Genomic DNA, 13,030 nt, shown 5'->3' on the forward strand with positions numbered 1-13,030 from the left:
CAAGTCGAGCGAGCGAGGTCAGAGTGTCATGACGCGTATGACGGTTGCTCAACAAGCTCACCTCCGTGCATGCCGATGGGACGACTGCCGCAAACCTGTTGGGGAAAGGTGATCAAGAATAGGACGGTTTGCCAGTCATCAAAATCCTTTGAGCTTGGGGAGACTTGGGGAGGGGGTTGCAGGGGATGGGATGAATGAGGCGCCCCCTGACTGATCAACGAAGGACAGTTCTGTAAAGGTACAGCAGGCCAAAAGTAAGTGTGGCGTTTCGTTTGGTGCTACTCTAACGTGCCGGTGGTCGATTATCATATGCCAATTCTCGGCCTCTGTTGGATGGAGGCTGTTTGTTTTTTTCATCAACCCAATCTTGGCCTCTATCCTTCAGGGGGTCTGGTCTTCTGGCACAACCTCCGTCGCGTTCAGGTTTGCTGGCTCGTGTGCGCCCACCCATGGAAAAGCCCTGCAGGCGGGCGCAGACCACACAATCCATTGCACTTCGGTATTGGTAGCATAAGGTGCTGACGGCTGATTCTGATGGGGATTCGGATGGAGCGGACGGAGGTTCTGCGTCAATGCTTCAGAGCATTGCCTCCCGCTTGTCGTGGCACGCGCTCAGCACCAGCACCAACACCAGCCTCATCCCAACGGCCGGTGATTCAACAAAGATCTCTCGGCACCCGGACGTCCAATCCCGCCCGTATATTGGTCGCATCTTATTGATCGCTCGACCAATCTTGCCTCCGGACGGACCGGACACGCTGTGCTGTCTGTACCTTGCTGTACACTTGTCGCCCCGATGACGACCTCAGTGCAAAGCCTGCAAAGCCCATCGAATGTCGTTGTCTCAGGCTCATAATTTGCAGGCCATAATTTTGCAGGCTCCATCTGTGACGCAATCCATCCGTGTCGAGCTCTGCAGCCTCTGGGCTCTTTCTGCTGCTTCCCCAGCGGACCTAGCGTCACCAGTTTCCCTTCAGAGCTTCCCTGTAGCTCACATCCTGGCTAAGCCTGAACGGGAGTCCTGATCTGGGCGAGCCCGCTTGGCCCTGCCGCAGGGTACATGATGGTACTCGCTGTCTTTTGGAGTAGCCAGGTGCCTTACCTACTCCACCTCGAGAGAAAATGGCCGAAGGGAAGGGATTGGGATCCTGTATTAAAACCGAAGACCGAGAGATCAGAAGCCTTTTCTTGCAATGGTCCAACGGACCAGTTGGACATGGAAAGGAAAGGACAGACGGGACCTTGTACGAGGCTTGTACTCACCAACAGACCTCGTCTTGGCCTCGACTCGGCTTCTTGGCATTCAAGTTTGATTTTGATCCCCCCGTACCGTACCCAGGTACCGTGCCCTCAACTTGCCTTGCACACACACCTGTCATGGCAAAACAAGCGTCAAGCCGGGTCGTTGTGGCGTCGCCGCCTGAGTGCAGCCCCGCTAGAGAGCTCTCCAGGTTGTCCTCTCCGCACGGCGACTGGGTTCGGTTCCTAGGGCAATGCGCCGCTCGAGCTTGTGAGTGACTCTGAGCCTCGGGTTCTTTTTGCTGTAGTGGCCCTTTTGTTCTCGTCTTGTTTGCCGTTGGTAGAAAGAAAAAAGGGCCCTTTTTCGGCGCCGCAGAGATGCTCCCGGTCCTTGTCAACGAAAGACCTCTCTCCAAGGGTGTCGGCCGCCACTGTTACAGGTCTCGTCGCATCACGGCTTTCCGTTGCTAGACGGGAGAAAGCCAAGGGAGCGTGCCCGGGTCCCGTCCTGGCCAGGTTGAAGTACCTTTGCAGGGAAAAGTGGGGATCCAAAAGTATCTTTAGGTACCTGCCTACCTAGTGGAGGTGCTTTACTTTGGTGCTGCAGGCGCAGTCCATCCATGTTCTTGCTTTGCTGCAACAGCTGCACTGCGCTTCTCCGCGCTTGGCTTCCACTTTGTCTGCCTTCCGTCGCCTGGCGTCGCTTCCTCCTCTTTCTTTCTTCCCGGCATCCATCACGTCCATTAATACACGCCTCCACCTATTTTGCCTTTCTCCATCCTCCTTCTTCTCCTCTCCTTCTTCCTCGCACACTCGTGATACCCTCATCCTCTTCCGTCCGTCGCCATAGTCATCGCGGATCGCCTGTGCGCGCTCCTCTTTGCAATCAAGTCTCGCCATCCTTAGCTCTCAACCTCCGTCTCCTTCGGCTGCTCTGTAGCCACCCGCAATCAAGATGACTGACTGGACAACGGGCATCATGCCGCTGCACCATGTGCACAAGCCTCCGTTCACCATCGAGGCTCCTGGCTACGAAAAGGTTCCCGGCGAGACCATCCCCCGACGTCATCCTCTGGCAAAGGACGGTCTCATCAGCACCCCCGCCCCCGACGCCAGAACTGTCTTCGAGATCATCCAGCGCAGTGCCCGCCTCTACCCCAATCACCATGCTGTCGGCTCCCGCAAGCTGATTAACATGCATACCGAGAAGAAGAAGGTCAAGAAGAACGTCGACGGTCAGGTCCAAGAGGTCGAGAAGGAGTGGTCCTTTTTCGAACTTACCGGCTTCGAGTATTTGACCTACCAACAGTACCTCGAGCGTGTCTTGCAGCTCGGCTCTGGCCTACGCAAGCTGGGTCTGACTAGCGAGGACAAACTTCACATCTTTGGCAGCACCAGGTATGTACTCACCAGCGCTTGCGCGCCCCAGTCTCATGCTTGCGCTTCCCGTTCCAGTGTCTAACGCGGCGTCTAGTGTCGGCTGGATTTCCACATCTCATGCAGCCGCCTCGCAGTCTATTTCCATTGTGACCGCCTACGACACTCTGGGCCCCAGCGGTGTCGAGCACTCTCTCGTGCAGACTAACTGTGCTGCCATGTATGTCGACTCTCACCTGCTCAAGACCGCCTCGGAGCCCATCAAGAAATCCGACGTCAGGGTCGTCATTGTCAACGACAAGACCATCTTTGCCAAGGGCGGCGAGGTCGAGGCGTTCAAGAAGGAGCACCCAGACCTGCAGATCATCACCTACGAGGAGCTTCGCCAGCTTGGAGAAGAGAATCCTGTAGAGCCAAACCCGGCCAAGCCAGAGGACCTCTATTGCGTCATGTACACATCGGGTTCGACAGGCCTGCCCAAGGGCGCTTGCATCACCCATCAGGCTCTCGTCGCTGGAGGTACGTCCTAAGCTCTGCAACCCCCTCTACTCACTCTCGCTAACCTTTGATTTTCAACAGTGACTGGTCTTTACCTGTGCGTCAAGGAGTGCGTGAGTGACAGGGAATGCATTCTGGCTTACCTGCCCCTGGCGCATATCTTCGAAATGGCGCTCGAGAATATCGTCTTCTTTATCGGAGGAACGCTCGGATACGGTAACCCTCGAACCCTGTCAGACATCTCAATGAAGAACTGCTATGGCGACATGCGTGAATTCAAGCCCACGGTCATGGTCGGTGTTCCCCAGGTTTGGGAGACTGTGCGAAAGGGCATCACAGCCAAGCTCGAGTCGGCTAGTCCTCTGCTCCGAAACCTGTTCTGGGGTGCATACAGCTGGAAGGCGTTCATGACCAAGAACAAGCTTCCGCTGGCCAGCCTCTTTGACAGTGTCGTCTTTGGCAAGGTCCGTGAACTGACGGGTGGTCGCATGCGATTCACTATGAATGGCGCTAGTGGCATCTCGGACGGTACCAAGAACTTCATTTCGCTTGTCGTTGCTCCCATGCTTGCTGGTTATGGTCTGACCGAGACCTGCGCCAACGGTTCTCTGGGCTGCCCGCTCGAGTTTTCGCCTGGCGCCATTGGTCCTGTTCCTGCGTCTTGCGAGATCAAGCTTGTCGCGCTCCCTGAGCTGGGTTACTCGACCGAGTCTGCTACACCCCAGGGCGAGATCTGGATCAAGGGCTATCCTGTCATGACCAAGTACTGGGATAACCCCGAAGAGACGGAAAAGGCCATCACCCCTGATGGGTGGTTCAAGACCGGTGATATCGGAGAGTTCGATGCTAATGGGCATCTGAGAGTCTTTGACCGTGTCAAGAATCTCGTGAAGATGCAGGGCGGCGAGTACATTGCTCTGGAAAAGCTCGAGGCCGTTTACCGAGGCGTCCAGACTGTGGGTAACGTCATGGTGCACGCTGATCCCGAATACTCTCGTCCTATTGCTGTCATCATGCCCAACGAGAAAGTGGTGCATGAGAAGGCTAAGGAGTTGGGTGTTGACGAAGGAAACCTACACACCCTCCACACCAACAAGAAGTTGGTGAGCTATGTGCTCAAGGACCTCCAGGGTGCTGCTAAGCGCGCCGGTCTGTCCAGCATGGAAGTCGTTTCTGCTGTTCTCATCACCGATGAGGAGTGGACATCCGACAACGTAAGGACCCCTCTGCTGTTATGTTTTTGTGTCTGATGATTTGCTAACTCGTATTGTAGGGTCTTCTTACTGCTACCCAGAAGCTGAACCGAAGGAAGATTACGGAACACTTCAAGAAGGATATCCAGGCCACGCTCAAGACCACTGGATGAATGAGATGAGACAGCTGAGCGAAGAGAGATGCCGGGTAACAGACAACGGAAGGATGGATACCAAGTAGGAGGACGAGAGTGTCGATGTGTGTGGGTGGGTTGACGAGCTTTTGGTACGGTTCTGTTTTAAGTGTATGTATGTGTACTGTAGTTTGGCGGCGTTGGCTTGATGATATCTTGAAGGGAAATTTGCAGAGACAGGGGATCTAGGCCCTCGATCATCTTATGGTTATTTTAATGACCCTGCTCTAGTTATGTACCCGTCGAGGCCCGCTCTGTTCCATGAGCTGACGTGATGGCGCTCAACAGGCAACCCTTGAGACCCATCCATATCAAGTCGAAAAAAAGAGTCTGACATGTGAAAGCCGTCGACCACGTGTGCATGAAGCCGGTACCTGGTGGGGCGGGAGCTAAGTATCAATGCTTGAATCGACGGTGAAGCAAGGAACCAAGAGTCTTCCCCCCGCTCGAATCTTTTGACGTCTACCTAATCTTGTGGTCGCCAGGGTGCCGGGACGGGTGGTGGACATGTCACTCCCGGAGAGTCTGTCGAGCGTGGTATGATCAGGTACCATCATCGAAGCTTGTGAGACGAAAAGAAGCAGAGCAGCAGGTGAAGGGTAATAAGCAGGTAGCATAATAAGTATATAGGTATAGGTATCGGTATAGGCACTCTAGACAAAACAGACGAGATGTCGCTTCACCGCCATCTCCCAAGTCGAGGAGAGGAAATCAGACGCTATAGAAAGATATACCCTGCCTGCTCCGTGCGATGCCATGCCATGCTGTGCCAGCGTTGCTTGCTGGGCTAGATACATATCAAAGGGGGGAAACAAAAGGAGCGCCAAAGAGTGCGAGCACGAATTCGAATGGATAGGGTGACGACGGGACGACTTTGGCATGTGGCATGGCGTTCCAATGACGGAGGAAAGCCGTCAAGAGGGCTGCCACATGTCATGAAGTGCCGAGACGTCAGGGACGAGGTGGGGGGACATGACAGGGGGCGGTTTAGGAGGTGCAAAAGCACACACACACACACGACGTATCCCAATGGAGGCGCTGGAACGAGATGAGAAGAGGGTCCTTGGACTTTGAAAAGCTTGGTCTTGCTTCTTCTTTTTGACACTGCCGGGAATTCCGAGGCTATACGAGGTGTCTGCGTGGGATGATAGGAGCTTGTCTCGCTACCGAGTCCATGGGATGGATTGTAGACGAGTTGTGGTAGGTGACGGACGGGCAACGGTGAGTAGCAGGGAGCCAGAGATTGGGTCGTCGCCATGAACCTCGGCAGAACTGCGTCCCGCTTTTTATCGCATCCCCTTTCGGCGGAAGAAGACGAGGTAAGGTACTCGGTCTCGGCCAGACTTGAAGACTTCTTCCTGAGCGTCGTCGCTGCCGCCATGGCCTATGCGGACCTTTGTTACGCGCGAGTCGTTGCAGCAGTACCAAGCGTACGGGTCGTGAGAAGACGAGTCGCGGACGTAGGCCAGATAATGGCCATTATCGATGCGACTGCCCGTGTGAACAATAACAGCATACGCTTCATACCTGAACGGACCCGTGAAGGCCGGATCTGTGGGTTCGACACCAGAACATGCCGCGCGATCCGCAGGAGGAAGAAAGTAGCGCGTAAAGTCGGTATCGTTGAAATCCCATGTGATGGGGGCCGTCGACTTGCGCAGATCGGAGGTTGCCTGCTGGTAGTGGAAGCGCCGGAAGACGACACAGAGCAGGGAGGGGAGGCGGGCGAGCGAGAGGGACTGGAGAGCGCGGGTGGGACGTCGGCAGCGGTCGCATGAAAAGTCGTCGAGGGTGTTGCCCGCCGTGTGCTGGTCGAGAACCTGCTCAAGCGTCATGCCGCGGCCCATGCCAACAGTGACGGGGATCCAGTCGAACGGCGTGAACTGATAAGTACGCGTGTGACACTCGAAGCATTCGACCGTTGACAGCTCGAGTCCGCGCCAGTAGCGATCGACTATAGACCGGTTGTACTCGAGATGGTTATGCCAGTAATCAGCCGCCGCCTGGAGGAGGCTCTGCTTCGTTGTGTCGGGCTGCGCAGCCTGGCCCTTGCGGTCTCGCCGAGTATTTGTCTCGTCGTGAAGGTGAGTGAGCAAGAAGGACATGAACTCCTGAGCGTCTTGCTGCTGTTTGCCACCAAACTGCTCGATGCTCCGGCCCTGATCGCAAATGTGACGTGAATAATCCTGGCATCGTGTTAGCTTCCTTGTCTATCGGACCGTTGCGTTGCGTTGCGCTGCGCATTGTACTCACCATGAGTGTCTGGGCCTTCATAACCTGGAACTTGCCCGAGCTCATCCAATGGAACAGGTTGGAGATGATACGTATCATCAGCTGGGGATGATCAATCTTTTCATCATCCTTTCTCGGCGCATGATATCTGTCCGCCCATCCCGAGTTTGCCAACTCCCGGCCAAACTCGGGCGAAGCAAGAAGACTCTGCAGTGTGCTGTTGGCATAGCACCAGTTGTGGGGGTTGTTGAGACCTGTGTAGAACTTGGCGGTATCACCTGTCGACTGCTGCTCCATGGGCTTCGCCGAGGGCACCCTCACAAGGCGAGTTGGGGGAGGCGTGTTATTGTTGCCATAAAGCTCACTCTCATCCCCTCCCTCAGACAGACCACTGTAGCTTGGCCGCGGGAGGGCAGGGGCTGGCCGTGTGGGCGGCGAAGGAAGGTCTGTATACAAGTCGACCTTGTGAGATAACCCATAGCCCGGTCGGTGTTGCGGCTTTTCTGGAGCAGTCATGGACTCTTGTTCTAGAGTAACAGGAGGAAACCTCCTAAGAAACTCTTCAGTTGTGCGCGTGAAGCTTGGGGAGGATGCCGTTTGCATATCGTCATTCTTGAGAGTTTCTTGCCATGCCTTGACCTCGTCTGGTCTGAGAGGCTTGACAATATACTTCGACCTCCTTCGTTCAATTGCCGTGGCACGGTTTCGGCTCCGTTGCAATTGCACCGGCTTTGAGGGTCCTGGCTCGTTTGACTGCAGAGATGCTGCACCCATAAGATCAACCCATGCATCCAGGCCTCCTTTGAGTATCTTGGGAGGATTCCTAAGATCTTTCGGGTAGTTAAAGTGTACCAAGGCTCGATGAAGCGAAACAATGACCAAATCGTCCGAGTTTCGAGGATGCTTGGGAATCTCCTCAGAGTCTTGGTCATAGAAGACAACTAGATCGTACTTGTCGCGTTGCTCGAAAAGCGACTGTTCTTGATTCGGCGATATTATAAGACTCTCTGAAATCTGATCTGCTGAAGGACTCTCCCTAAGAAGTATACTTGGTTCAACGCAAATCGTCGACGAGGACATGATGTGACCTTCATTGAACTCCTGTCGAACTCGAACGTCGATTATGAGAATGGTACCTTTGGCCTTCATGGCCTGATATAATTCCTCTGGTGTAATAGACTCTCCTTCTGGGATTTTGATCGCGTTCCCAGGAGGAACAGGGGGGATTGTGTTGTTTGAGTAGCTCTGTGTAGGAGCGGTAAAGTAATCTGACTGGGACTGTGATGAAGCCGTGGGAGTGCCAGGAATGGAAGCTGAGGATGTGGTTCGGTTGTATACGCCCCGTGGCGTACTCATAGGTGGCCTGGACACTTCACCCGATATGCTCCCACGAGCAGGGCTGTAGATCGCATCAGGCATCTTAGGCAGAGTTGGAACATTGGTATCCAGTTCGACCTTTGGTGGCCTAGGCGGGGGCATTTCTCGGGGTCCCATGGGCTTGGGAAGGGTTATCTGGTGTGTCTTTATGCGAGGATCCTGTCCTGGCGAAGACTGTGGTCCCCTCAGGTTGGCAAACCGGGCGGCAAGATCTTGTGCTGTATTGGTCCTTTGAGGTGGCTTGATTGCGTTCCCATGGAGGGCCTGGGGTTTTGGTTGAATAACTGGCTTCGACCGAGCTATAGGACCACTGATGCTGGACCGGGGAGACCCATTGACTTGTTGATTCAGCGGAGGTATTGATCTATCAACCGCTGGCTTGGAGGGAGATTGGGGCCGGCTGCCCCCTTGAGACGAGCCAGGTCGACCAATCTTGGGCTGCACGCCGGTCCTCTTGTTGTCCGCAATGATATCCTGCTTGAGCTTGGCGTAGAAGGGATCTTGTTGACGAAGCTGGTTGAGGAAGGCGGTATGAGCACGTGCGAGATCCTTGTGGTCGCTCTGCATTGAGGAATAATCTCGGTGGTTTCCAATGATCTGAATAGCAATGATGGACGCTCGGAGGTACTCCTGGAGGGCGATGGCTGGTCTCCGAAAGTCGCGGGCCATCTCAGCCTGGCGCAACGACGCCTGAGCCGCCTCGAGCAGCTTCCGGATGGACTGATTCTCATCAATGTTTCGCGGGTTGGCGAGGATGTCGTCGATATGCGGAATTGATGAAGCAGCAGGTGCATCCCCTCCACGACGGCCTCCTGGGCCAGAGGGGTGGCCAAATGCGCCTCCGTTGGCCATGGAGTGTGTGCCGGCGGTGGCTACGCTGCTCGCGCGCGAATGGCCCAGCGAAGCCATGATGAACGTCTATCGGGGGCGCAAATGTTATCGGCTTGTCATTTCTCGGCGGAGGAACTCGGTACTCGAATATCGAAAACAGATATGGCGACTCTGGTCGTGAGAAACGGGGATCTTCGGTTGAGGTGGACGGGATATCTTGTGAGCGAGGAGCATGGGTGGCGGAGTCGGGGAAGGGTGGCTAGCTATTAAATCAACGCTTCCACGACGTAAATGGATATAGCCAGAACGAGTATCATCGTCTTAAAAAAGCCGCTCAAAGAAACATGACAAAGGAACTCCTTGGCAGAAAGACATGACCCGGGCGCTAAGGAGACGAGGAGTTGCAGGTTCAAGTTGGCATCACGCCGGCAACAAAGGAACCGCATCGGCGAGTTGGGCGAGGTAGGTTGGAGGGTGCCATGTGGTCGCGGGGACGCATGGCGAGGTACCTACGGCGTCGAGGTAAGGTACATGCTTGGTAGTACACCTTTGCGGGGAGTTTAGGTACTATCTCTCTCAACACTGGTATCACGTCCCCTCCCCTGTTCATGGGGTACCATGAGCCACGTACGCCACATCAACAGGCGTCATTCTCCCCAGAGAAAAAGAGCTTCCTCGGTGGTTGAGCGGCCCGTTGCCCGCGCTGACGCAAGGCAGACAAATAAATAGAGTGGAGGCCAGGCAGCTTGAGGCGCTGGCCACGGTGGAGCTCAGTGCTGAGGCCGCGTCGGATGCCCTGGGGAGACCTACGCACAGTGGAGCTGGCATTGCTGGCTGCCTTGAAGTGCTTGCGTGCCCCTGCAACTTTAGGCGCCTGGCTGCTGTGGAATCAGTGCTCGGGCATGCTCTCGCCCAATCCAGGCCAACGCAAGCTAACCTGATGGAGGTGCCGACTACGTAGTTCCTCCATCGCCGCCTTGTGACTGAGGCTAGGTAAGGTTGACGAGAGCCGGGAGTGAGCTCCAGCTGGAAACCCAGACCAGACACCAACATCTGCATCTACTCCATCCATTCCGCGGCATTCTGCGTCGTCACTGCAGATCCCCCATATCGCGTCTTCTTCAAGTATACTGCCACTTTCCGTCGATCGAGCGCGAACCCCTTCATCGCATCATCTCCGCCGCCCTCAAGATGATGAGCTGGTGGTCGTCCTCGGCCAACACGGCCCTGGACGAGCAGATCGAGAAAGCCACGAGCAGCAGCCTGTAGGCCGACGGGAACCTTTCGCCCCAGTATCATGCATGGCTGACCCGGTTCCGACAGTGAGGATATTGCTCTGAACCTCGAAATCTCCGATGTTATCAGATCCAAGACGGTCGCGCCCAAAGAGGCCATGCGCTCCCTCAAGAGGCGCATCGGCAATAAGAACCCCAATACCCAGCTCAGCGCACTGAATGTATGATGACTTGTGGCCATTCCGCGAACAATGAAGCTGACCTGCATCAGCTTACCGATACCTGTGTCAAGAATGGCGGGTCGCACTTCTTGGCCGAGATTGCGTCTCGCGAGTTCATGGATAATCTGGTGTCACTTCTCCAAGCAGTCGGAGGTGCTGCCGTCAACGCTGATGTCAAGTCCAAGATCCTCGAGCTGGTGCAATCATGGGCTGGGGCTACTGAAGGCCGATACGAGCTTTCTTACATCGGCGAAGTCTATCGAACCCTGCAGCGTGATGGTTACCAGTTCCCCCCAAAGACCACTGTGGCTAGTAGCATGATTGACAGCAGTGCGGTAAGGCATACTCACCACTCGTGTCTAGAATTCTACTAATGATGGATTCCAGCCTCCAGAGTGGACTGACTCGGAAGTCTGTATGCGATGCCGGACCGCCTTTACCTTTACCAACCGAAAGCACCACTGTCGAAACTGCGGAAACTGCTTTGACCAGCAGTGCTCGAGCAAGACCGTCGCCCTCCCGCACCTGGGCATCCTTACCCCAGTCCGAGTCGATGATGGCTGTTATGCTAAGCTCACCAACAAGGGATACAAGATCCCCAACCCATCCCTCGACCGATCGCCTACCTACCCCCACAAGACTCGCAGTACCTCGGCCATGCAACCCCGTAACGCCCGTGTCGACGATGGCTTTGATGAGGATCTTAAGAAGGCATTGGCGATGAGCTTGGAAGAAGTCAAGACCCATTCTCGAGGCTATGCTGAGCCTGCCCAAACTAGCTACACGGCCAACGGTGACGCCTCGGCAGCCAAGCAAGCAGAGGAGGAGGACGAGGATTTGAAGGCTGCGATCGCAGCTTCTCTTGCAGATATGGAGGAGCAGAAGAAGAGACATGCTGCGGCGCTCAAGGAACAAACATCAGCCTCGTCGAACCCCTCGACAACGACCAACTTTGTGCTCCCCAAGAACGACTACGAGTTGACACCTGTGGAGGCGGAGAACATCAACCTGTTTTCAACCCTCGTCGATCGGCTTCAGACTCAGCCCCCGGGCACTATCCTTCGCGAACCGCAAATTCAAGAACTGTACGACAGCATCGGCACATTACGACCAAAGCTGGCACGAACTTATGGCGAGACTATGAGCAAGCACGGTATGTGAACATATCTAGCCTGGGAAGAGCTGCTACTAACCCCACTCCAGATACCTTGTTGGATCTCCATGCCAAGTTGTCAACAGTAGTCCGATATTACGATCGCATGCTCGAGGAGAGATTGTCCAAGGCTTACAGCCAGCAAAGCCTTGGTGGTTATAACCTGCCACCTCCTCGCCAGGCGGCTGGCCCATACCCCTCCATCCCATCCCACGTTCCTAGCAATCCTGCCGGCGCGGAAAGCTTTTATACTGGCCAGCAAAGAGCCAGCTACCAGGCGCCTCCTCAACACCAACACTATCAGCAACCCCCCCAAGCAATTCCCCAGCAACAGTATCCTCCTTACGGATCCGCGCCAGAGCCCCAGCCAGGGCAATACCCGCAGCCCCAACAGCCCCAGCGGACTGGTAGTTGGCAGAACAGAGCACCCTCGGCTCCTCAAGATCCCTATCAGCAACAGCCTCAGGATCCTAACCAGCCAACGCAGACCCCACGACAGGCCCAGGCGACACCTGCCAATGACCCTAATGCCTCTTATTATTTCACTCCCCAGCAACCGACTCCGGCACCTGTGGGACCATCAGCACCTGGACCTGCTCCTGATGCTGCTCCATCCCCGTATCCCAGCTTGCAGCCATCGATGCAATACCCCAGGGGATCAGTTTCGGCTCCATCGCAACCTACTCCGGTTCAGACGCCGGCTCAGATTGCTCAGCCAGCCCAGCCCGTTCAAACTCAACAGCCCCCCCAAGCTCCTCAGCAACCCCAGCAACCTCTCCAGTCTCCTCCACAGCCGCAGCAAACCCAAGCACCCCAGCCGTCCCAGCCGCAACCCTCGCAACCAGCCCAGCAAGCACCACCTTTGCAACAGCAGCCTTACTGGCAACCTTCTATGCCCCAGCAGCATCACCATCACCAGCCTCAGCAGCAACAACCCCAGCAGCCTCAGCAGCAGCCCCCGGCTGCGCAGCAAAACTGGGCATACGGTGGCTACAGCCAAGAGTCGTTCCCTTCTGTGCCGCAGCACGACCCTGTGCCACAGCAGCCCGTTAAGGAGGAGGCATTGATTGAGTTGTAAGATTTTACAGTGAGGCCATGGTGAACCAAGAGGTTAGGTTACTTGTGCGGTGCAGATCCTCCTAGATGACTTGGACTGCGGCGTTGAACGGATTTGTTGTTTGTTGCAGAAGAGAATGAATGTATTCTAAGTCATGTCAACTTGATCAGGCATAGCTGACTACAATTCTATGATTTGTGAAACCCGGCTTATGCGTTGTCGGTCAGATGTGACGTGACTGATTACTTGCTGACCGTTGCAGTTATCAAGCCGAGCTCGAAGTACGAATCAAGTAATTCGAAGCGGTAGAGGAGGATCCAGCAGCTTGGTAATCCAAGCAATAAACGTCCGTCACTAGGCTTCCGAGCCGCCGGCACTTCCCCACCAGCGGGCTAATGCAGCTCGGAAAACCCACACGGGCCA

General features: G+C 55.3%; 3 protein-coding genes across 3 annotated transcripts; 2 read left to right on the top strand and 1 right to left on the bottom strand.

Moving 5' to 3' along the window:
• Positions 1–2,194: 2,194 nt before the first annotated feature.
• On the top strand, positions 2,195–4,480 carry MRS44_004675 (uncharacterized protein; the record flags this gene model as incomplete). Its single annotated transcript, XM_046278330.2, has 4 exons — positions 2,195–2,637; positions 2,714–3,135; positions 3,196–4,328; positions 4,388–4,480. The coding sequence occupies 4 exons, from the start codon at positions 2,195–2,197 to the stop codon at positions 4,478–4,480; spliced, it is 2,091 nt and encodes a 696-aa protein (XP_046136184.1).
• A 1,307-nt stretch (positions 4,481–5,787) lies between these two features.
• MRS44_004676 (uncharacterized protein) lies at positions 5,788–9,019 on the bottom strand (the record flags this gene model as incomplete). The annotated part of the gene is made up of 2 exons (XM_065622290.1): positions 5,788–6,711; positions 6,755–9,019. 2 exons carry the CDS (start codon positions 9,017–9,019, stop codon positions 5,788–5,790), a joined length of 3,189 nt encoding a protein of 1,062 aa, XP_065478362.1.
• A 1,113-nt stretch (positions 9,020–10,132) lies between these two features.
• On the top strand, positions 10,133–12,903 carry MRS44_004677 (uncharacterized protein; the record flags this gene model as incomplete). The annotated part of the gene is made up of 6 exons (XM_046280908.2): positions 10,133–10,206; positions 10,265–10,397; positions 10,448–10,732; positions 10,785–11,550; positions 11,601–12,624; positions 12,870–12,903. The coding sequence occupies 6 exons, from the start codon at positions 10,133–10,135 to the stop codon at positions 12,901–12,903; spliced, it is 2,316 nt and encodes a 771-aa protein (XP_046136182.2).
• Between the last annotated feature and the right edge of the window lie 127 nt (positions 12,904–13,030).

Source organism: Fusarium solani (genome assembly GCF_023522795.1).
Source record: "Fusarium solani strain SB1 chromosome Unknown bctg00000002, whole genome shotgun sequence".
NCBI classification, from domain to species: domain Eukaryota; kingdom Fungi; phylum Ascomycota; class Sordariomycetes; order Hypocreales; family Nectriaceae; genus Fusarium; species Fusarium solani.